Source organism: Mustela erminea, chromosome 11 (genome assembly GCF_009829155.1).
Source record: "Mustela erminea isolate mMusErm1 chromosome 11, mMusErm1.Pri, whole genome shotgun sequence".
Taxonomy (NCBI): Eukaryota; Metazoa; Chordata; class Mammalia; order Carnivora; family Mustelidae; genus Mustela; species Mustela erminea.
This window is the reverse complement of record NC_045624.1, coordinates 54,910,214-54,933,992: the sequence shown is the minus strand read 5'-3', so window position 1 is coordinate 54,933,992 and position 23,779 is coordinate 54,910,214. Positions and strand designations below refer to the sequence as shown.

Genomic DNA, 23,779 nt, shown 5'->3' with positions numbered 1-23,779 from the left:
TTCAGCAGAGAAACTGAATACTTAATTTTGTTTTGATTAATTTATATATATATACACTTAATCACACATGGTTAGGTTAGTGGCTACACTATCAAAGAATATAGGTAGACCTTAGAAAAGTAAGTTTATGACCCTGAGCAATTCATGTCTACATTTCTACGTAGCATTAACATTGCTGCTTTGGATTGTGTTCTAGGGTTTTCCTCAGTGGCTCTCAATTAGCAGGCAATACTTACCTGCCAAAGAGAGAAGTGAAAATATGTTAGAACATTTTTGTTTGTCCTGGGGTATCCTCCTGACATTTACTAGATGGGGGACCAGAGATGCTTAATGGCTTAAAATGTAAAAGGCAGTTTGCACAATTACTGTCCACCCCAAAAGCCAGTAGCAACAATTTGACAAGCACCAGGTCAGCAGAGTTCTCTGAATATTATGATTTCATCTGTGAGATCCCCTGCAACTTCAGTCCTATCTATAGCTAAATCTGTCTCCTACAATGTGTATCTTATCAATGCCTGCCTCCAGGGGACCTCCCTTTCTTATGGTCATTTGCTCTGCATCTTCAACCACTCCTCCTCTACATTTTCCGTCTCAGAAAATACCCTGTCTGAATTCCATATCCACTAGCTGGGACTCTCTCTCCTCTTCATTCACAGCACCCTGTCCTCTGCCAATCTAGGGGACAATCCTGTCCCCCAGAACCTAGTGGGGGAAACTTTTTTCTATTATGATGAAAAGAGAGTTCACACCATATGCAGTTTCAAAGCACACCATTTTATTACATAGACACATCAATAGAGTCATCATACCATGTTCCACTTCTAAACAACTGTAGATGTGTGTGTGTGTTTAAACACACACACGTTTAAGTTTCCAAGCAGAATCCACTTTTATTCTTTTATGCTTACAATAACTTCACCTTTTTGTAGCTAGTTTCTACAGCACACCACCACACTAGTGTCACATATTTTGTTTCTTCATTTACTTTCCCCCAAGGGTAGGCTCACACTAAAACTATAATGTAGTCACTTAAAGTATTCTAGTTCATAGATCAATTTATTGTGAAAGTTGAATTTTCAAGTACTTGAACAATGTCTTCCTAACGTCCCCTAATTATCTCAGAAAGAATCACTCTACATCCCAAATAAATCCCTCTAAATAACCGAGCCCTGAAAATATTGGGTTAAAAGAACTACATTTAAAGACGTATCTATGTCTGGTTATATACATGGTAGCCTATTTGGGTAACTGTCATGATTGCATCGCTTCTTAAGTCTATATTGAAGCAGTGATATGCCTACTTTGTCCTTTAATGGGTGATTTCATAAATTATTTCAAAAGGCATTAAAACATCTTACTGATGTATTAGAACTCTGTATTATACAAATATGTCTACAAAGAAATGCCACCTAGAGTCAGTGGTTATTCCTTCAGTACAAAACGACATCCTTGAGTAAATTCAGTAGAGCCACATATATATAAAATATCTGCATCTATAGTTTAGATTTTCAGTGATAAAGCTTATGCCTGTTGATGGCATCAAAAGAACAGTGATAATGTTAATTCACTATTTGAGGTTGTATTTATGGGCAACTTCTGTAATCTACTGGATATTGAAGTTATTCATATGAGTTAGGAGCCTTCAAGCACTACAGCAAACAACCATAGCCCAGCTATTTCATTTGACTATCTACAGCCAGAATTTTTTTTATGAGTCAACTTAAATAGGGTAGGTGATGATCACGATACTCGAAAACTAGATCTTCAGATTTCCATTAACTGGAGTTATTATTTTGTTATCATAATTAAAACCCATATTTTGTTTCTAAATGATAACATGTTCTCATCCTGAGTGTTAAAGGTTGAATTTACCTGTGGTTCAATAAGTAACTCATACAAATGACCTGAAAATTGATTAGCTTTGGGGAAAAATGAAAGTATCCAATACAATGAAAACCACATATTTTAAAATATTAGATTTCTTTATCTGTTATCAGAGGTTGTGTTCTCATAAATATTTTCAAAGACTGTGCTATTTTGTTACCTATTCATATTGTCACAGGTGGCTATTTTAACATTTCCCTGTGGAAAAGAAGGACTGAATCTAACTACATAAATGTAAGCCTATCTTTTTATTTCCTTCTACAAAGAACTCTTTCAGGTTCTTTGGATATACATATTCTTAAAAATGGTCTGTATATTATTTTCATAAATTATAAAATTTTAAAAAGATCTAAATTAAATTCTAGCAAAGCAAATTTTAACTTTACCTTTTGGGCATAAATCAACTGTCCTTTTATATAATTTAATTGGGCTGCAAAGTGTTTGAAATGTAAGTATCATGAAAATCACATGTCATTGTATCTACATTAATAAATGTGGAAGTATGTGATTTAAAGTTGTTATGTTTATAAATCAGTATTAATCATCGTTATTACAGAAATGCCATTAATAGTAAAATAGCCAGATAAGTAATCTATCTTTATACTACACTATTCAGATCACTCAACTCCATAAATATCAGTCACAATGATATTTACACACAGCAGACATAATAAAAAGAATAAAAATGAACAAATTTAGTAGAAATCAAACGTGATTTTTGTGGGCATAGAAAAGCCTTGAAAAATTGCTTTCCCATCTCTTTGGGAATAGAATCCTGATAATACCCCAACAGCATTACAATTTCTTTTTGATTATCTATTTACATTCATGTATGCTATAAATATATGCTGTATATATTTTCTATATTTACAGTATATATACACACACATACACACATGTGTTATTTTATTCTTAGGCTCATTCATGAACATGCAGATCAATCTGCACAGTATAATCAAAACATATTTATTTTCCTTAAATGATATTCATTTATAACTTTTCACCCTTGTGCAAAAATGCAAAAATATCATACAGATTAGTATGGTCTCTCTCTAAAAAAATTTTCTTCTTTATGCTTTAGGGTCTTTTGTCATTTATAAATAAATTATGAAATATAGTTCATTCACAAATTGGAAATAATTTTAATGTTTTTACAACAAGGCATTACTGAGGTTTTGAATTGTGGTATTCTTGAAGCCACTGTCTTTCAAAACAAAGACATAAATAACTTATTGTTATTTCTTGATATTTGTACTTTGATTATTTATATGAAATATGTCATTACAAATTTAATACTCATGCTAGTCAAATAGTGTTTTTGTAGAATATGAATTTTTCTTTCTGTTTATTCCTTTTTTTTTTTTTCCTGAAAAGTCTTTAGAACAATCTGGAATGTCTGTTCAAATTACTGCACCAGAACATTTCTGGAAGATTCTCACCCAAAAAGAAAAAAAAAAAAAAAAAAAAAGAAAAAAAAAGCTGAAGAAGTAAGTGAGGCAAACTGAGGGAGAATGATTATACTGGGTGCCCATGAGGGAAAACAGCAAATACAAGAACTGCTTTAATTTTATCCCCTACTCCTTTGGTATCTCCTTTCCTCATGAAAATCCTAAAAAATGTTCAGTTCTTTAAAACATTGATTATACTCTTCCGTTAAATATCAGTTGTGGTCCTCCATTGCTCATGTTGTCTGTCATTTCCTGTTAGGAAAATAAGATGAATTAGTTAAAATTTACTTTCAGAGTAAGATATTGATTTGGCTAATGGGTTTGCAAAACAGAAATTTCAAGCCACTGAAAAACTTCCTGAGTTTTGGGGAAGGGCAAGGATTGATACTGTTGTTGCATTTGAGAAAACGAAATTTCATGGCATCTTGGAGCACATGAAAATGCTGAAATGATAGTCTGTTAGACCAAAGTCTTCAATGCACAAAAACACTTCAGTCTGTCCCCAGTGCCCTGAGTCTCTCCTTTTCTTTCTCAACTTTATTTTGGGAAGACCTCACCTAGAAAGAAGATGGTTAAATGCCTACACTTACCCCTTGCATTGGCTTCTCTGCTGAGCGAGTCAGCAAAGTGCCCACATAGCGTAGGGGTTACCTCATTCTATAGAAAAATGTGTGGCCTTTTTGCAAAGAACTGAAATAGGTCCACAGGGGGATTATTGCTTATATGCAATGGTGGATCACAGTGGGGAAGATTGGCTTTCATGACACTATCATTCATACAGTTTAAAAAAAAAAAAAAAAAAAAAAAAAGCCCAACCAAACAAATAGTAAAACTTCTTAATATGTTTCTTAAGGGATCAATTACGAGGACGCTAATAAGGAAAACTACATGGAAGGCAAATGAAAACTTAGAAAGGATGAACTAACGTTAAGTTCCATTTGCAATTTGAGAAAATGTTAATTTAAAAAAAATTTAGATGTTTTGAACTCATACTTATCATTGAACATTAAACTCCTCCCTAAATATGAGAAGGTAATGACATGTGAAGCCCATTCACATGTATAATGGTTAGTGTGCCATATTATAAGGAATATTTAAGCAAAAATAATCTAAAAATCTTTCCACATGTGAACAAGCCTATTTGCAAAAGTGTAGTAAGGAAAATTCAAATCCAAATTCTTGTTCATTTACCTTAAGCCTATCCGTTTATATTTGATTGACATTTGGGGGAGAATTAGAAATGTGTGCTTTTGTAAACTTTAGAAATTCTTCCCAATATTTATTTGAAAAATGAAGAGGTATCCAGGCCCTATTTTGACTCTCTTCTCTTAGAAAATTCAATATAGGAGATGAAATAGAATAAAGATACTTGCTTCTTGCTTTGGCTGGTTTGGAAAGTCGCTCAGGGAGAGGATCTGTGAGGGACAGGAAGGTAGAAATTGGCTGGGCTTTTGAACTTTGCTTTTGAAAACTTTGTTGTTTTGAAAGATGTGGTAGAACTTCTTCCAAGAAAATTGGGAGAAAGAAGACAAGAGGCCCTGGGGACGTGTCCTACTATCACATCAAGCTCTGTTTCTCCAGGCAAAGTGCCTGGCCTCTTCAGGTTCGAAGGAGTAATCTCATACCTGGCTGGCTATCCACTATATCTCCCTGGTAAAGCGCCAAGAAAATACTAGAAAAAAGCCGAGAAACTCAAACTCTCTTAGGATGAAGACTCTGACAGAAAGTGAAGAAGGTTCTTTGGCGCCAGCAGCCTGTTTCTGTGGCCTGGTGATGGTTCAGTGACTGGCTCACTGGGCGAGCAGATGGTAAAAGTAGGCGTGGAAACACAGTGGGGTTGTTGGGCTGAGATTAAGTTCATCAGCAGGAAACCTGATTTGAGGCTTCATTCAAAAACTCACTGTGGGTGGCAAGTTAAATAGAAGCGATTCTTCAAAAATGATCTTTAACAAAATTTACTCATATAGCTTTTTCTGTTCTGCATACGAGTACAAAAACAATTTCATAATGAACTGATAAAAGTAAAATTCTTAGGTGCTTCTTCTCTCTAAATGAATTTGCATTCAGAACAGTAGCTTAGAAACCATAAAAACTAATCTAATGTAGAATATTTAATTGCAGCATTAAGAAAAAAAATCCAGTTTTCAAAAAGCTTAAAAATGAAAAGCGTTTTCCTAGCTAAATTCATACTAATGTGGACACTGTAATATCAAGGGTAGGAGAAAAGAGCAAAAATTGGATTTTAAACGCATTAGCATTTTTAGTTTATTTGCAAATAGGCATGTCCAATTTGGTAAGAAGAATATGTTCTAAATTTGGGCAGGACCAAATGTGACTATTTGCAAGTGGATATACTCTCCACCATTGGGCCATAGTATCAATGAGACTTTCTGGATTTCCACTTATATCACTTAACCAAAGCGAGAATGATGACTATTTCTTTTTAGCAATCGAAAGTATAGGAAATAAATGTGAAATGTATCACAACAGATAATTTTGTCAAAAGACAGGTCTCGCACAGCATTTTTACTGTATTAGTGTCAAACTTATGTCATTTGCTCATGCAACTTTGGCATGAAGGAGATACTGTTTGTCGTTATCAGATACACCTATTATTAAAAACAGAACTCGGGTCTGTGAATGATAGTATTGAGTCAGAATCATGATGTAGCAGAAAATAAAGGAGTCATGAATCATCCAAACAGGAGTGTGTTTGGATGCTTATAGGAGGCTGAATATTTTAAATACTCATCCAACTTTCAAGCTGCAAGACTCTGCCATGTAGGTTTCTGTTGGGTCCTCAAAGTAGTTCTGACAGTGATACTTTGAGGAGCAACAAACATCACAGCATCAGTCCAGACTGATCTGCTGACATCATGGCTTCCTAGAAAGAGGAATCGCTTCCTGCGGTGACATTACAACATGGTAACTCCCTAGAAATCAGCGTACCTTGTAGGTAACTCTGGTGTCGGGGGCACCACCGGGCAGCTGGGCAAGTCGGTTATTTCAATAGCCCTCAATCTCTAATATAAATATAACAATCATATAATAAATATTGTACAAACATACACACACACAAAAACTAAATCACAGTAGTATAAAAATAGAGCACAAATGAGCTACTATCCAAATTCTTAACGGTAATCTATTTTTAACAACCCATTTCTTTAAATTATCAGTCCCGCTAATTACACCATAGTTTTTTTAAAGAACATGTGTACATCAGTTCCAAATCGCTTTTTTCATGGAGCAATTTAAGAATATCTACTCTCTTTATTTGAATGTATTGATTGCATACAAAATAGAAACACTTAAAACTATGGAATACATATTTTTTTCTTCAGAATCACATTACGAAGGAATATGAGGTAGTAACTCTTGCTTACTCTGTCTTCTATTCTGTGGTTTTATTTCCATGATATCAAGTGAAATATTATCTTAGCCAGTTTAGTTTACAGATGTTTTAGCTTTTCCTTCATAGATCCAATAACAGGAACTGAATTAAGAAATACGTGCAAAATGCAACAGAAACACAGCTCACTATATCATCTGTCCTTCAAGCAATAAATGTTATTACTTCCTGTTTGAATGAGTTTTATGAAACAATTAGGCAAGAATATTATTTAAAATATAGGCAAAGCTACCCAAATATGCATGAAGTTTAGATGAGAATTTAATGTTGCCTTATGTGGACTGTACTATCTGCACTGGCAGGCAAGACTTTTTGTTGCCTTATTAAAAGGTCCTTTTATGCTTCAAAATCTAATTTACATAATCAGATGCATCTACTTACAAGCACAAGAGGTGAGCTAGAAAGGGGAATTCATCAGATTTCTAAAACTGGCATTGTTGAGAGGGTATTTAATTTTATGTGTTTTTCCTCAGTATAATACACAAAAATCCATATTTATAAGCCATTCACTATTTTATGAAATGCTATTTTAGGAACTGTGTTTTGGTATACATAGAGAGCTATGAAACTGTTGAAAATAGGTGTGCCCAAAATAGCAGAGAAAAAAAATAATACAAAATTTCTATTCTTAGCCCAATAGGGCCAAAGTTGTAGAAAATCCAATTCCTCAAATTCTCGTCTAAAGCTGCCAGTTGACTGACCAAGATTTGACTGGAGTCTCCATCACATGCTAGCGGTGAGCAGAAGAGGCACAAAACTTACTTTCTCAGCCATTTCATGAGAGTGGTGCAGCGAGTGCTCCCTCTCCGAGAACATCCTCCTCTGTTCGTAGCTGGCTAGTCGACAAGTTAGCCAGGAAGAGAGGGTGCAGCCGCCGATCCCGATGCACGCAAGGGACATGGAGGCAAGATGTAGAGGATAGAGGGACGAGGTCTTCTTTGTCACTGCCCGAAGGAACTGAACATTCAGGATGCCCCCAATGAGTCCACAGATGCAGCAGGCAGAGAAAAGGATCATCTGGGAAGAAAAAAGAAAGGGAGTGTCAAAGTTGAGGGAGCCAGGCAGACCCAGAACACAGTGCCTTGTCCTGCTGCACCTCAAGGATGTCTGAGCTACAGTCAAGGGAAGGGGCTTTGGTGCTTCTCAGAGGGCAGGCGCTCTCCCATCACCACGTTTCCGTGCAAGCGGACTCAGTGGGGAGAGCACAGACCGCAGTGTTTCAGGACAGCTGACTGTATAAAGGCTAAGGATACATCTTTTGAAAACCCTGAAGTAAGCAAAATTTGTCTTCAAGGTAGATTCAGACTTAAATCATATTTAGTTACTCTGTGCTTCCTATGCGAGGAACCTGAACAGATACTATCTCACCCAGCAAACCTCTGAGAGAAATTGTAATGGACATTTTGGAATATGAATGGTGAGCAGGTAACACTCAAGTTTAGGGACGGAATCCAGATTTTCTGACTCTAAACCTAGTTTCACTAGGTTAATCCCCCTAAAATATAGAAATATCTTCTCATTGAATGGTCAGGAGTCCCGCCAAACTTCAGCTCTTGATACTTCTCTAGCAGTGTGGGGGTGTGGAGTTTGCTTTCTTCTCTTTTTCATTCCTGGGAGTTTTATTGTGTGTCTGTCTCCCCAAATGATAGTTTAGGGACTCCCTGTAAACTTGCCCTTAATATTACAATTTTTTTTGTTACTCTGTGCACCACAGTGAAGAATACACAATAGACATTCCGAAAATACTGTCTGGTTGTTTTGGGGGAAACACAGGATGGGGCTTTGCTTTTGATCCTATTACTGGTTTGATCTGGATCTCTGTTAGGAGACCTTGGGGGTTTGATTCGACCTAAATATCATAAATTTAACTGAATATTCCAAAAGCTTTAATGATTTTATTTTATATTAGCATTTAGTTCAAATTCCCCCATGGGATCTCCTTACACTTTATAGTGTGATACTAATTTAATTATCCACATTTATTTCCATTTTTCTCCAGAACATGGTCTTCACTCCAGTCCTCTGCCTTGCCAATCCTACAGCTTGTTCATTCCCACCTCAATGACATTTTCCATTTCCTGGAAGTGATGTCGCTTCTTTCTTGGACTCCTAGATGGAAGACCCAAAGGCAGTCCTAACTTCTTCAGAAAGCCTTCCTGGATTTGCTGCTCTCCTCCTTTGGCAAAATTCCATTGGGCAAACAGGTATGTAACATAATATAACATTTAATTTTACAGTATCAGGAATTATCTGCTGTTGATGTGAGCTGAGTTGAAAATACATTTATTGAGCACCTAGCATCTTTTAGGCCCTGAGTGAGGCAGCTGCTGGCATTATTAAAAAAAGAATAACTCCTAGTTATTGCCCTTGAGTATGCTGGGGTCTTATGTGAGAGAGATCCAACATTTCAATCTGGCATGGCAAATATTAAGAAAGACGGATGAATTGGTTGCCCTTGGAATGAGGAGGAGGAGAACGTAGCCCAACCACGAGCTTCAGACAAAGCTTCCCTGATAACATGTCATCTAAACTAAGGGCATACAGTTCCCAGAAAAGGGTAAGACCCCAGATATCTGAAATAGCTTAGTGAAATAGCATGATGGGCAGAAAGAATTATAAGCACTTTGCAACTTGTAACTCTAACTTAATTCAGCATCCTTATTGTGTCTGTTTCGCAGTATCTATCTCCAAGACTGCAAATCCAATGATGAATGAGTATATTTTTACGGTGGATTAAATATAATACTGAGTATCAATGACCAAATAATTGAATCATCCCAAGTGGGAACCTGTTGCTCCCAGTTTCATATAGAATCAATATACTAGCTTTAAAGTATATTCAGACAGTATGCAGTTTCTTAGGAAATACTTTGGTGTTGGCTCATTCTCAGAAAATACAGGAAGATGTTACACTCTGGCCTTCAAATAATGAATACTGTTAATTAAGAAAGTAAATGACAAATTACTTGACTATTATAAGAAAACATGTAATCTCTCCTGCTATTAGTCTCATTCAGTCTTGAAAGTCATGACATTTCATTAATACGTGCCAACAGAACATTCTCACCTAGGAATTAAAATGTTAAAATCTATACCTACATTTATAACCACACATGATTTTCAAACCTCACCAGACTAGAGAATTTAGACTCCAGAGATATTTGGAGTGGAGAAATTATCATGCAATTTGATTGAAGGGTAGAGAATCCTTGATAGCTAAATGTCATCTATGGGAATATCCAAGAGTAAAAGAGGTTAAAGTGAATGGTGGTTTATAAAAAGTTCAGCTCTAATGAATTTTTTATAACTCTTAAGAGAATTTAGAAAAACAGAAAAAAGACACTAGTGCCTTTTAAAAAATTCCTTCTTTTCCCTTCTCCTACGAACTGAGTATTTGTGTCCCTCTAAATTCAACTGTTGAAGGCTAATCCCTATTACCATAGTATCTGAAGGGGGGAAGATAATTTGGTCAGGAAGATACTCTTGCAAGATAATTAGGTCAGGAAGGTGGAGTCCTCCTAATTAAGGTCAGTGTCTTTATAAAAGAGATTCTAGAGAGTTCTCTTTCCCCTTTTGCCAAATGAGGACACAGTCAAACATTTGCAACCTGGAAGAGAATCTTTCCAGAACCCAACTACACTAATCCGGTCCCTAATCTGGGTCCAGCCTCCAGACCCCTGAGAAAGAGAGTTCTGTTGTTCATAAGCCACCCAGGCTACAGTTCTTTGTTATCACAGCCCAAATAGATGAAGCCATCTCTCCTCCTTTTCCTTCCCCTGTTCCTTCTCCTCTGCCCCGCCCTATTTTTCCTCTCCCTTCCTCTTTCTGTCTTTGCCCTTTTCTTCCTTTCTCTTCCTCTTTCTCTCCCCTTTCTTTAATTCCTTCCTTCCATCCTTCCTCTCTCTCTCCCTCTTTTCATTCCTTCCTTTCACCGTGTTTCCCTCCTTCCTTCCCTTCCTTCTCTCTCTCCCTTTTTCTCTTTCTTTCTCCCAAATCCCAAGAAATTGTTATTATAGAGCCATAAAGACTCCAATAAAATAAAAGTCGGGAGAGAATGAAGGTCATGTTTAACAAGTCATGGGAGATTCATAGATGCAAACTACAAGCCTCCAAAAATTTGTATCTAACACTTTCCCTTTAGGTAATTTTAAAAAATTACATCTCACATGGCTAAAGCAATAGGGGCTTCATTTTTTTTGGTCACAAGAGGTACACACACACACACACACACACACACACACAAAATACGTGATTTGAAAAAGTAGTTAAACAAAAATAACTAATACTCACATCCCTGCCCTCCTGAGATAACTGGCCTCCCCCTGGAAACCTCCTTTTAGGATCAAAGACCACTTCCTAGGGTCCAAGTGTAGTATTAATTTGGCTAACTTAACAACGGTCTCTGATCTTTCCTATCGCACACAAAGAAATAAAAAATGCTTTTCCCCTCTTTTGAACTCTCCAAAAAAACATCACGGAGGGAAGCGGGGAATCCCCACTTCCGCAGTTCAGCACACAGAAGTTCTCCTCCAGCCATTATCAGAGTTAACTGGGAGCATGTTCCATACCCCGGAAACCCATGATAGTACTGTAAAACATCTGAAAACACTTACGTTTGCATTCACAGTAATAAAATAAAACTAAATAAAAAAATCATTGGGAAGTAACTGTAACTCTAACAACACAGCTGTTTTGCTGCATTGCAACATTGACTTCACAGTCAAAGCCAGTAATCCGTAGGCTCAGTTCCACATTTAAACAGTTAAATTTCCCGTGAACTCAAGCCATGTCTTTTTTAGCTTATTGAAAGATTCATGTATCTGAGTGTCTAGGCGTCTATAAACTGGAAAAGTGGAGACTGACAAACCACAGCAGTCATTATGGGTTCCATATTCATGCATTTAAAGAGTATCTCAAAGCTTTTCTTTCTTTTTTGTCATAGTCTCTAATATTCTTGATGGGCTTTTTTTTTTTTTTTAAATGAAAAAGCCACTATTTATTTGTCAGTCCTCTGTTCACCCTAAATGAGTAATATTCAGTACGTGAAAGTTGGCTTGTCATCATTTCCATTTTCGGGTTCCTACATTTCAAATACGTCAATGCAAAATACAAACAAGGCAGAAACTTACGACAAGTCCAGATTTTTTTTTGGCGCACAATATTCCACATATGCCACAAAGAAGGAACTGGAAGGGAAAAGAACAACAATTATTCTATAGTCAAAGATAAGAAAACCTCTTATTTTATTTTATTTTATTTTATTTTATTTTTTAGCTTATAGCTCACTCATGACACTTGCTCCAGGGAAGAATGAAAATTTTACATTCCCATCAAAAGCTGGAAAGGAAAATCCCTCATTCTAGAAGAGTAAGAGATAAAAAGGCTAACTTTAGTGAAAATTTGTTCTTTGCCAAGTTGATATAGGTAATCCTGGTACTTAAGCAAAACTGGAGTCAGTTTTATATCAGGCAAAATTAGGAAGTAAATAAATTTGGAGTTTTGTTCTCCTATTTCCTTTCATTGTCTTCTTATCCCTTTATACTTTCTCAGGGAGAGAAGTGGTGGGATACATTCATTCATAATTGATTTCTAAGCACTTAGGAATCAATGGGCTCTACTACAGGTGAATCTCACACAAACAAGAAGAGAAGGCATCAGAAAGGGAGATGTCCTTTAGGGACATTCTTTGTACCTCTCAAACTATGTCAGATAAAATGGTGACCTCATTCTACCAGAAATATGGTCCTTGTGCATACGTTGTTAGAACTCAAGGAGATGAAGCTGTAGGTGGCATGTCATTTCTTGTAAATAAGCACATTGGTGACCTAATTGCTTTGCAAAGAAGAAGCATCCAATAGTCTACCAAGGACACACTATTAGATACTTTGGTTATCGGAAAATGGTAAATCATTTAACTCGGTTAGAAACATTTAGAGCCATTTGAATGTGCATTTATACATACATCTGGCTGGAAGCAAACCATATAGATAAAATAATACAGTCATTAATAAATAATAAGCCCACCAAGGGCTTTCAGACTAGCAAATAAAGCTTGCAGGGCAGTTAAGTTTTTCCTTTTGATCTTTTAAATTGTTCTATCTCAGGTCAGAACTAATAATGCAAGTTGTTTTAATTGGGATTCACACATCAGTAGACTTTATAAATATATACATAAAAATATTCTAAGAATTATCTAAAATAAATAAAATGCTTGTGAGCAACATCACCAAAATTGGGAAAAGAAATAATAAGTTACTGAAGTTTCCCTTTGCAGGGATCTTTCCACATAAGGGAACAAAATAATTATAAAGCAGGCAATGATGCAGCAAGACAGATCAGAGCACAAGGATATATAAGGATTTGCTTAAAACATAGATGATCTTTCAAACTAATGGCAAAAAGATCAAGATCCAATGGAATTAGGGCAGTTTACAAACTTTCCCTAACATAATACACAAAACATCTATGAAACAGTTTGAATATGTAAATGTATAAAAAAAAGTATAGTAACATTCAGCAAAGTTAAATATTAATGTAATTTTAGAGGAGTGAGAAGGATTTATATAACATAACAGCAAAGTCACAGATCAAAATGGAAAGTACTCATAAATATTAATACATAAAAATATATTTTTGATAGTAAAAAATAATACACCTCTCAAAAGCAAAAAATAAATTGGGATCATATTTAGAAAGCCTATGACAAACAAGGGTTAACATATTATTAATTTAATAAAGCAATTTTAATACCTGAAACCACGAGAACACAAAAATTCAGAACTTTATAAAACTTGAATACTCGTATAGCTTTCAGAAGTTTTAAAAAGCTACTTCTGAGTAACCATTTGTGACCCTCCACCTTTGTGTCTTGGGTCCAAATGGACTTGTCCTTAAGAGTCCTTAGGACTCTTCCTTACCGATCCTGTCTCATGTCTATTAAGGCTGTGCTCAAGCCATTCCACTTTGTACCCCTCAGTGCTTCCAAGCTTCAGATCAAACCCTCAGCATGCCCTTGTCCTTGCTTGCCTGACTAACCCATTACTCACGCTGAAAGTCCACTCACCCAGAACTCATTCCTGAAGTAATATGAAAGCAATATAGTTTTGTGTTCCTTGGATCTCTTCTGAAATCTGTAAACATTGCCATTATTTATTCACAGCCAAGCTCGAGGGGACCTCAGGAGTTCAGGCCCAGTTCCTCTTCCCAGCCACTTGGTTAGAACATCTAAGTGGCAATAAAATTACTTCCTTCTATGGTCCACTAAGGAAGGAAGGTCTGGGCTTGGGGGTGTAGGGGAGGTAGAATATAAGGGGAATCAAACAATAGGTTTCTACTCCCAATCAGGCCTGGAGAATAAATACTTCCCGATAGTTACTTCTGTCAGGGTATCTAAAATCCTCATTCCCTGGAGGAAACTTGTAATCTGAGAAAACATCTACACATGTAATGGGCGGTATATAAAATCATGAAATTTATGAGGAGGCTTTAAGGGATGATAGCTGAAATTTAGCCATCACAGTTTATAGAGAAGTATAAAAACAGCACAAGAAAGCAGTAAACGATCTTTCAATTTCACGGGCAGTCTGTAACCCCAAATCAGTACGCTCGAGTGGATCTTCAAAGATGTCTTAACTTAGTCCTTGCAGTTTGCACACATGGGGAAGTACAGGTCCACACAGGCTTGGTGACTTGCTCAAGGTCACTCATCAAGGTCACAAATCACCCATGTAATCTAAGGCTTTTATAAGTGTCTGAGTTAATTTATTTCTAATAATGTAATGAAATGCTCTTCAAAAGGATTTTTCAGTGCTAGTACAGGGCATCATACTAGCAAATCCAACCAGAAGTATTCAATGAACACCTGGTCATCTATAATTGCTCTCTTTGCCCTTCCTGTTGTTAATTTTTGTTGTAATAAGAATGATTATAAGATCAATCATAAAACAGTCTACAATTAAGCAAACCTTATTATATAGAGAATTTGTTATATTTCAAAATACTTTTTTTTTTTTTGCTCAATATAACTTTATCAAGGGTGCAAAGCACTCACACCACATTATGAAACAAGTGAAGTACAGATCTGTTTAAAAAAATAAAATTGACAGCTGGAAACATGTATATCTGAATTAGAGACACACTTTTACATGAGACAAATAATTGTATTTCTGAGAAAATGGGCTATGTAAACCCAGGGAGAGTTATTTGCTTTGCTTTTACTATAAAGTTATATAAATTAAATGATCTAATGACAGGGAGTGCAACTCTGTAATGAAGCTCGTTAGCCCTCTGAGCAGAATTCATCTGATTCTAACTCAGATTAAATTCAATAGATGACTAAGGTTGTGATTCATTGTAGGATGAAATGGAGCTGTAATGGAAATAGCATTCTGTATTTTGAGTGGATGCTCTTCATGCAGAGCCTTCTGCTTTTGCTTAGGATGGAAAAAGAACAAAGATGTCATTCCCATGTAAACAATAAGAAAAAGCCAAAAAATGAAGACAGGGGTAACTTTGAGAGCCCATCAGAATGCTGAAGTCCAAGGCAATGAAATACCTGCGATTCAAAGAAGAATAAGGCCCTGGAAGGAAATTCTGGACAGTGTGTCTTTTGTTGCAGAGACAGGAGAAGGGGATGTGGGTGGTCGCATAAGTGGGTGTGGGTGAGGGAGGGGGAGGCCGAGCAAAGCTCTGCTCTGTCCTTAGGCTTTCTTTGTTATGAAGCAAATGCTTTAAGCCCCTGGCAAAGGGTAGCAAAGCTTATCATTTCCAGGATTTATGCAAATACAGATTGCAACTCTAACTAGAGGAATTATAGAAAAAGATAAATGTACCAAAGATAATCACTGTAATAGCACAATCAGTTCCTAACTAGAATGACTGCCTTTTGCACTAACAGCCTAGGAGAAAAAATATGGACAAGATTCTGAAAAAAAAGAAAAAAAAAGTACATTTGAACTTTTGACATCCAGTCAAATTCTCTTTCACACAAGAGATTACAAAAAAGACAGGATCATTTGGGCAAAAGCACTGTGGTGGGCTGAATTATGGCTCTTCCAAGAGATGTATGTCCTAATCCCCCAGAATCCATGAATGTTACCTTATACAACAACAACAACAAAACCTTTGCAGATATTTTGGGATTCTTGTGGATTGTCCAGGTAGGCCCTAAATATCATCACAAGGGTCCTTTAAGAGGAAGAGAAGGCAGAAAGAGACAGAAGGTTCCAAGAAGACACAGAGAGACACAGGGAAGGAGATGTGAAGAGTCCACACTGCTGGCTGTGAGGGGGAGGAGGACTGTGAGGCCCAGGATGTAGGCAGCCTCTGTGAGCTGGAAATGGATCCTTTCCTACAGCCTCCAGAAGGAATCTAGCCCCACAGATCTATTTTAGATTTCTGGCCCCCAGAACTGCGAGAGAATAAATTTCTATTGTTTTAAGCCACTAAGTTTATGGTAGTTTGTTCCAGCAGGAATAGGCTAATACAGGCTCCAAAACACTGGACACGACACACTCTACAAGAATTACTAGAAGTTGCTAAGGAAAACAAGCAGGGAAAACCATGAGATAAGAAAGAAATGTAGGAGAAAAACATAAAAGAAAACAAAACAATAAATCTTTTTTTTTTAAAAAGATTTTATTTATTTATATTTTTCAGAGAGAGAGGGAGAGAGCGAGCACAGGCAGACAGAGAGGCAGGCAGAGGCAGAGGAAGAAGCAGGCTCCCTGCCAAGCAAGAAGCCCGATGCGGGGCTCGATCCCAGGACGCTGGGATCACGACCTGAGCCGAAGGCAGCGGCTTAACCAACTGAGCCACCCAGGCGTCATAAAACAATAAATCGTTTACATTCAAAATGGATGGAACTAGAGCGTATCATGCTTAGCGAAATAAGTCAAGCAGAGAAAGACAACTATCATATGATCTCCTTGATATGAGGAAGTGGTGATGCAACATGGGGGCTTAAGTGGGTAGGAGAAGAATCAATGAAACAAGATGGGATTGGGAGGGAGACAAACCATAAGTGACTTTTAATCTCACAAAACAAACTGAGGGTTGCTGGGGGGAGGGGGTTTGGGAGAAGGGGTGGGATTATGGACATTGGGGAGGGTATGTGCTTTGGTGAGTGCTGTGAAGTGTGTAAACCTGGTGATTCACAGACCTGTACCCCTGGGGATAGAGTATTATGCCTCCATCAGAAAGGATGAATACCCAACTTTTGTAGCAACATGGACGGGACTGGAAGAGATTATGCTGAGTGAAATAAGTCAAGCAGAGAGAGTCAATTATCATATGGTTTTACTTATTTGTGGAGCATAACAAATAGCATGGAGGACATGGGGACTTAGAGTGGAGAAGGGAGTTGGGGGAAATTGGAAGGGGAGGTGAACCATGAGAGACTATGGACTCTGAAAAACAATCTGAGGGTTTTGAAGGGACGGGGGGTGGGAGGTTGGGGTACCAGGTGGTGGGTATTATAGAGGGCACGGATTGCATGGAGCACGGGGTGTGGTGCAAAAATAATGAATACTGTTATGCTGGAAATAAATTAAAAAAATAAATAAATAAATTAAAAAAAAAAAAAAGTATTGATTGGAAAAATTAGCATCTGTTTAGAATGGATATCACAGGCGATTCTGGCCTGAGACAGGGTGAGGTGGGGGTAAAGAGGATGTAAAGAGAGTTCAAAGACTCTTATCATTTAGCAGAATAACATAATAATTATAATACGTAATAATAACTAGAATAGCTAACTAGTTCTAGATATTGACGGAAAGTACAACTTTATTTTATTTTTTTGCATCTTGTAAGTCTTTAATTTTGCTCTAGGAAATTCAAGGTAGGGTAGCAATTTGATTTTGATTTACTGGTGGCTCTATTAATACCTACAAATAACAAAAGTTTGCTTTGACAACTAAAGTGCAAGCGTTTTTACAAATATTTTACTTTTATATATTTTTAGGCATTTAAGTGGCTTTTAAAAAAATTTTTATTTAATATATTTTTATTTTATTTAATATATTTTTAAATTTTTATTTAATATATTTTTATCCCCAGGGGTACAAGTCATTGAATCGCCGGGTTTACACACTTCACAGCAGGGAAGTACAACTTTAAATCTGTGCCTTGAAATACAGAGACTGAGAAAATAAAAATAAAGAGAAAAATACAATTTGATAGTAAAGACTGAACCGACAGATGTCAGGAAAGTTTTAAAAAGTGAAAGGAAATAAAGTGAAACTATAAAATAAGCTGGAATAAGTAATTCAGTAGTGTAAGCAATCAGACTAAATGTGAATGCATTCAGTTTTCCTCATAAGAGGGAAATAGAAGGGAAAAAAAGTCCACTAGATAAAGAACGAAAGGGATTTGCTAAAAGATCCCTAAAATGAACAAATGAATGAAAACCTCTTCGTTCCTTCTGCCTTTCTGTCTCAGTCTGCCTCTCTGTTTCGTTTCTCTCTGACTTAGATGCTTGTTAATGAATACTTTAGGGAGTATTTCTGTCCAAGAAAAGTTTATTCTGGGAAAAGACTTCGAGTAAAAAAAGGGATCTTGTAGAATTTCTCAATTTTAAATTATATAATGGAAAATGTTGAAACCGTGGTTGTAATGGAAGCAGATAAAAACAGGGACCAGAAGAACAAGGAAGTGTTAGGTGAAGGGATTATGAAAGACAGTGGGCCAATCTTATTTTAAGAGAGCTATTAAAATTTTTGCCACATCACATTGAACCATCTCAGATGAAACAATCTTCACTGAAATTCACTGTCCATTACACAAGATACACATACTAGAAAGTAGAAACAATGCTAGCCCCCCCACCCCCCCCACCCCCCCCCCCCAACATAATGAGCTGAACCACAAATTGAACTTAAAACTTTGATAAGCTTTGGGACACCTGGGTGGCTCAGTGGGTTAAAGCCTCTGCCTCTGGCTCAGGTCATGATCCCAGGGTCCTGGGATCCAGGCTCTCTGCTCAGCAGGGAGTCTCCTTCCCCCGCCCCCCCACCTCTGCCTGCCTCTCTGCCTACTTGTGATCTGTCAAATAAATAAATAAAATCTTTTAAAAAATACTTTGATAAGCTTTAATGATTTATATAATTTTGTGAAAATTAATGGTTTCTTTAAAAGACAGAGAAACATGATCAAGAAAACAAATATTAAATTTTGAGAGACTTGATTGGAAATCTATTTCTGGTTAAACTGTGTATCTCTCCTTGTACATGGATTGAAAAGCAAACCACCCGTTCTTGTATATTTTTATTCTACTTCAATCACCTGTTCAAGTATGATAACTGGAGTCTCTTAAAGAATTATTTTGTAGCTTAGCACACAAAACGCTACTGTGCTAATGTAGTTCATATTTTCCCTGATATTGTTGCTGATGTGATAGTGATTTTCTGGCTGTCCTTATCAGGATGGGTAGTTTTATTATCAATTAAATATAATGAATTATAAGCCACTGCATAAAGTAGAGGTAGCTTCCATGACCATCACATTGTATTTTTACTTGGAAAGTTTTTTTCAGTTCAACATAGTCATAGTAGTGGCTAATATACAGTATTTATGTTGCAAAGCATTTTGATTGTCTCTCAATTCTCTAGGGAAAAAAATGTATTAAAAAAGGGAATTTTCTTTCACGATGGGCAAGAAGTGAAGAAAAGAAATTATAGAGCAAAGAAACAGTTTTGAACCTCATGCTATGTAAAATTGCAATTGAATGTGTTATTTCATTTGCCATTACTGGTACTGTTAGGGTGAGAGATTATCTATTTTTATATCCAACTTTGCCACAGCTATGCTGTTGAAAAGAAGTTTCTAGATAACACGATGGAATTTCAAACTGAATGAATGAATTGGTAGATGGGTGGATGAATGTATCACAGGATACAAGGGGAGGGGCAGGAACTAATCAGATTTAGCCAATTACCGATACATAACTGGGTGCAATTGTTCTTTTCATTGAATCAAATCTCATTAACTTCTTTTTTGTTTTCCTGAAACACTCATGATTGGTCAGATTAGGTTAATTCTCTTCTCAATGGTGGCATTTGAAAATAATTTGGATGGTATTGACCTTTTAAGTGTCACAATCCTAGCTTTGTGGGTTTCAAAAGTTTCCTTCCCAAACCTCAGATGTCCTTGAGATGTCAGCATGAGTAGGACTTTCTATTAAAAAAAAAAAAAATTGTTGGGGTGCCTGGGTGGCCCAGTGGGTTAAAGCCTCTGCCTTTAACTCAGGTCATGGTCCCAGGTCCTGGGATGAAGCCCCACATCAGGCTCTCTGCTCATCGGGGAGCCTGCTTCCTCCTCTCTCTCTGCCTATCTCCTCTGCCTACTTGTAATCTCTGTCAAATAAATAAATAAAAATCTTTTTGAAAAAATTGCTGAACAAAATATTACCTTGACACTGAATGGTAACTGCCAGAAGATCCTTTTTAAATGTGAGTAACTTCCCAAACTAAAAAAGGTTGTAATCTTTTAAAAACCTTTATTGATGTATAGTTGACATATAACATTATATTAGTTTGTATTCTTAATTATGTGAGACAGAAAATGGCTTGGGAAAGGGCCCTATGATGATATATCCCAGCTGTTGATTTATTTTCTCTCAATAGACACAGCATAGGTATTTCCCCTTGGTGTAACTAGAAATTGGGCAGTGTCTCAACACTCTCAACTGAATGCTGTTACTTACTATCTCCTAGTCTGTTCTGTTCTGTAAACAGCTCTGACTGATTATAATTCAATCTCCCCTTTAAATGTCCTTTATACAGACACTGTCCCTTGATGCACACACTATCCCAGTCACATTCAGAAACTTGCTCCTGGAAGAAATCAGATACTTGTCATTTAGTCAAGATTAAATAATGTAAAAAACAGTCAACAGGTATCACCAAAAGCTTCAGGACATTAAAAAAGTCAGAATATAATTTGTTAAAACGTGAGATCAATTGGTCTGTTACTCTGGGGTTCTTTTAAGCCCTTGGGTACTATAGCTGGCAAGCCTTTCTGCCTGAAAGCAGAGATTCTAAAGGAAAAAGAAGAGTTCCTCATTTTATAATTATCAGCCATGGCCTGTTCCTGGATGGACCATAACTAAAGGCAGGTAACTACCATCTATACGTGTTCCCTCTGAGGAAAAAGAGAATACTATGGTAGGCAGAGTAGGGTCCCTAAAAACAACTTCATTAGACTTTAGAGCTTATGTCACAATTATAACAACCCAGACCACATGAATCCTCCTTGAAATCTTTTGTAAGATCTCAAAGTGAAGGGATCTCTTCCCAGTTGAGGGCAGATGTCTCATACAGTAATTCCATCTGAATTTTTATCCAGTTTCAAGTACCAAGATTTCCCTCAACAACCAGATAATCCGAGAAAACACTTTTGGCTGCCTTCATGATTAGACCCAATTCATATTATATGACCTCAGTTAAGAAGCCTTGACAAGAATTTTTCAAGTAATTGCCTCTGTGAACCATTTTTATCAGAATGACATGGGGATATCTGTTATAAATGCACAGTCATGGGACCCCCCTGAATCAAATTTTGGTGGGGTGGGGTCCCATAATCTACATCTTGGATAAATCCCGCAGTAACTGTGATGCTCCTTAGAGTAGGAGAACCTTAGGTATAGAATCGCAGGACTGATTTATTTCTCCCGTTTGGCTTAGATGAGCTGACACCACCTGGAGCTGGCCACATGTGGGACCCACCATGGGAGTAGAAGGTCTGAAGGGAGGAGCGATGGATGGATGTCTAATACCAGACTCCAGAGACTCCCTAGGCTTATGATAAACGAAGGTTCTTCTCTTTCCTGAAGGATTTAACAGAGTATTTGTCTCTTCATTCCCAGGGGCATAGATAGTTATCAGAAGCACCCCAGGAGAAGTAAGGGTGTTTTGCTCATTCATATTTCTATCAACCATGATTGGGAGGGTAGGGAAGGAAATTGATGTTGTCTTCTCTGGATCCTACTGGAGACATTTTATGCACTTGCATGGCAAGTTTTACCTACCTTCTCTTTGACAGGTTCACTTCCCCCATCAAAGAATAGTGGCTTTTAAGGTCTTTATGCTTTTTTCTCCTCCCCCACCCCATTTCCCCAATGATAAATCACTTCTGGTGATCAGAACACCTAGACTAAAGCAAAAGTGGAGCTCTCCGTGCTCCACAGAGAGACTCTAAGAGAACTGGTTCTTTAAAGAACATTAACAAAGGGAAGTTTTCTTGCCCAACTTTTTCTCTTTATTATTGTCTGTCTCCCTCTCTCTTTTAAGAGCATCTGGAACAGGTGATTAGAGTCTTGCAAAAGTTAACACAGAGAAGAATTTTACTCCCACTCTGTGGTTCAGTATTATAGTTTATATGACTTAGCCAAGCTACAGTTCTCATAACGAATATTTTGGATCGGGTAGGAAATAATAATATTTATGCCAGAGACTGTCAGCATACATAATTGGACTGTGAAAACCATTAGGTTGGAAAGAGTAAGTTAGTATGTTTCCAAACTCCATGGGTAATCACAGTTGCAGAGCACTATTTTTAACACACCTGAAATTTACTAGCGGTGCAAGTGTCCTTTCTCTCCACTTCCCTATTTAGTTAACTTCAAACTGATTTTAAATAACGCCAAACATGCATGACATCTTTCCTGTAACCTCATTCAATCTGACTGCCAGAGAGCCTTCAAGCAAGGTAAACAGGGAAACTTGTAAGTCAATCCTCAAAAGAGGTCAGTGGAAAATTTATAAAACTGAGAGCTGATTAAAAATTCCTCATTGCCTTAAAAGATCTAAAATAATATCTCTTAGGAACACAAATTAGGCTGTTAACACTAACAGATTCTGGGAAGCGACTCTGGAGAGTGAGGCTTTTGAGGACCAAATTTGGGAAGGAATCATTTAATTGAAGTACAATAATGGTGCAGGAGATTTATAAACTTAAGTTAATAAAGGACCCAGGGAACATGCTGAGTTTCTGAATTGTTTCAGAACAGTTCTGAATGGTGGTTTCTGATCCTCAATGATTTATGTTATTGATGTGATGGCTTTCAGCTTTCTCTGGATAAAGAGGACCATCATAACATAATTTTGAGCCCTCCTTCCAACCTCCCACTGATTCATTTCTTTATTATTCAGCAGCTGTATTATCCCAGTGAAGTTGCATGGACAGTCTTCATAGTGTTAAAAGGTGATACTACAGTGAATAAGAAAATGTTACATCAGATAGCCAGACATTAGGTACTGGCTCTTAAAGGGGCAAAAAGATTAAGCCTGACATATTTTCCATTTCCTAGAATTAAGGTGTGCTTTTACCGAAAAACCCACAAAGATTGTAGGAAGAAATAATAAAGCAGAAAAAAGAAACAATTTGGGGGCATTAAAAAACAGACATGGGTAATGGGCTCTGGAGAAAATATTAAATGCTGCACTCTCCAGCAAGATCCTTCAGCACAAAGATTATTTGCCTTACTGGAATGAAGTTTACAAGACATCTTAGCAGATGGACCTTTACCCTCATCTTCCAGTTCTTTTAGTTTGATTCCTGTTAAAGGACCCCAAATGGATACACTTTCTCAAGTATTCTGATGGGATAAATTCTCAAATTTCCAAAGTTTACTTTTTCAGAAGTTCACAACACTTACTATCTGGGTTCTCTCTCCCAGTATTTCTGGGAAGGCTAAAACAACCACTCTACTATTTCCACTTTGTGGGGAGAGGAATTAAGAAGCCAAAAAAATCATACAGTAAGTCAGTGGCAGAAGTTCAATGAGAGCAGAACATGGGGGTTCCCAAATTATTACTTATTGTGCATTATACCCCATTTCATGTTAGCTCTAAGTAAATTAGAAACACCTTGTCAAAAAATATGTTCTTTGTACCCTGTACCCTTTGGGGCAAACAATACATTATATATTAATAAAAAAATTTAAAAATTAAAAAAAAAAGCATGACTATCCCCTTAGTTTTAAACTTTGGAATTTGTGTTCTCTTTTTCCTCACAGTCACTATCATTCTTGGCCTCAGCT

At 36.9% G+C, this 23,779-nt stretch overlaps 1 protein-coding gene and 1 long non-coding RNA gene across 8 annotated transcripts in view; one reads left to right on the top strand and one right to left on the bottom strand.

Annotated features, from left to right (window-relative positions):
• The first annotated feature begins 2,060 nt into the window (after positions 1 to 2,060).
• Positions 2,061 to 23,637, top strand: LOC116569309. The gene is made up of 4 exons (XR_004276974.1): positions 2,061 to 2,118; positions 3,259 to 3,371; positions 8,744 to 8,948; positions 21,423 to 23,637. It is a non-coding gene; the product is annotated as an uncharacterized LOC116569309 (long non-coding RNA).
• Positions 3,370 to 23,779, bottom strand: part of TMEM196 (transmembrane protein 196) — a 203,832-nt gene continuing 183,422 nt past the window's right edge. For 5 of the 7 annotated variants that reach the window (XM_032305451.1, XM_032305452.1, XM_032305453.1 and 2 more), the window contains 4 exons: positions 11,874 to 11,930; positions 7,507 to 7,761; positions 6,282 to 6,355; positions 3,370 to 3,584 (listed from right to left, as the gene is read on the bottom strand). In XM_032305451.1, the coding sequence (XP_032161342.1) occupies positions 3,578 to 3,584; positions 6,282 to 6,355; positions 7,507 to 7,761; positions 11,874 to 11,930 (393 nt within the window). In that variant the 3' untranslated portion in view covers positions 3,370 to 3,577. The remainder of the gene's footprint in view (positions 3,585 to 6,281; positions 6,356 to 7,506; positions 7,762 to 11,873; positions 11,931 to 23,779) is intronic. The other 2 variants (XM_032305447.1, XM_032305448.1) reach the window with 1 other exon arrangement.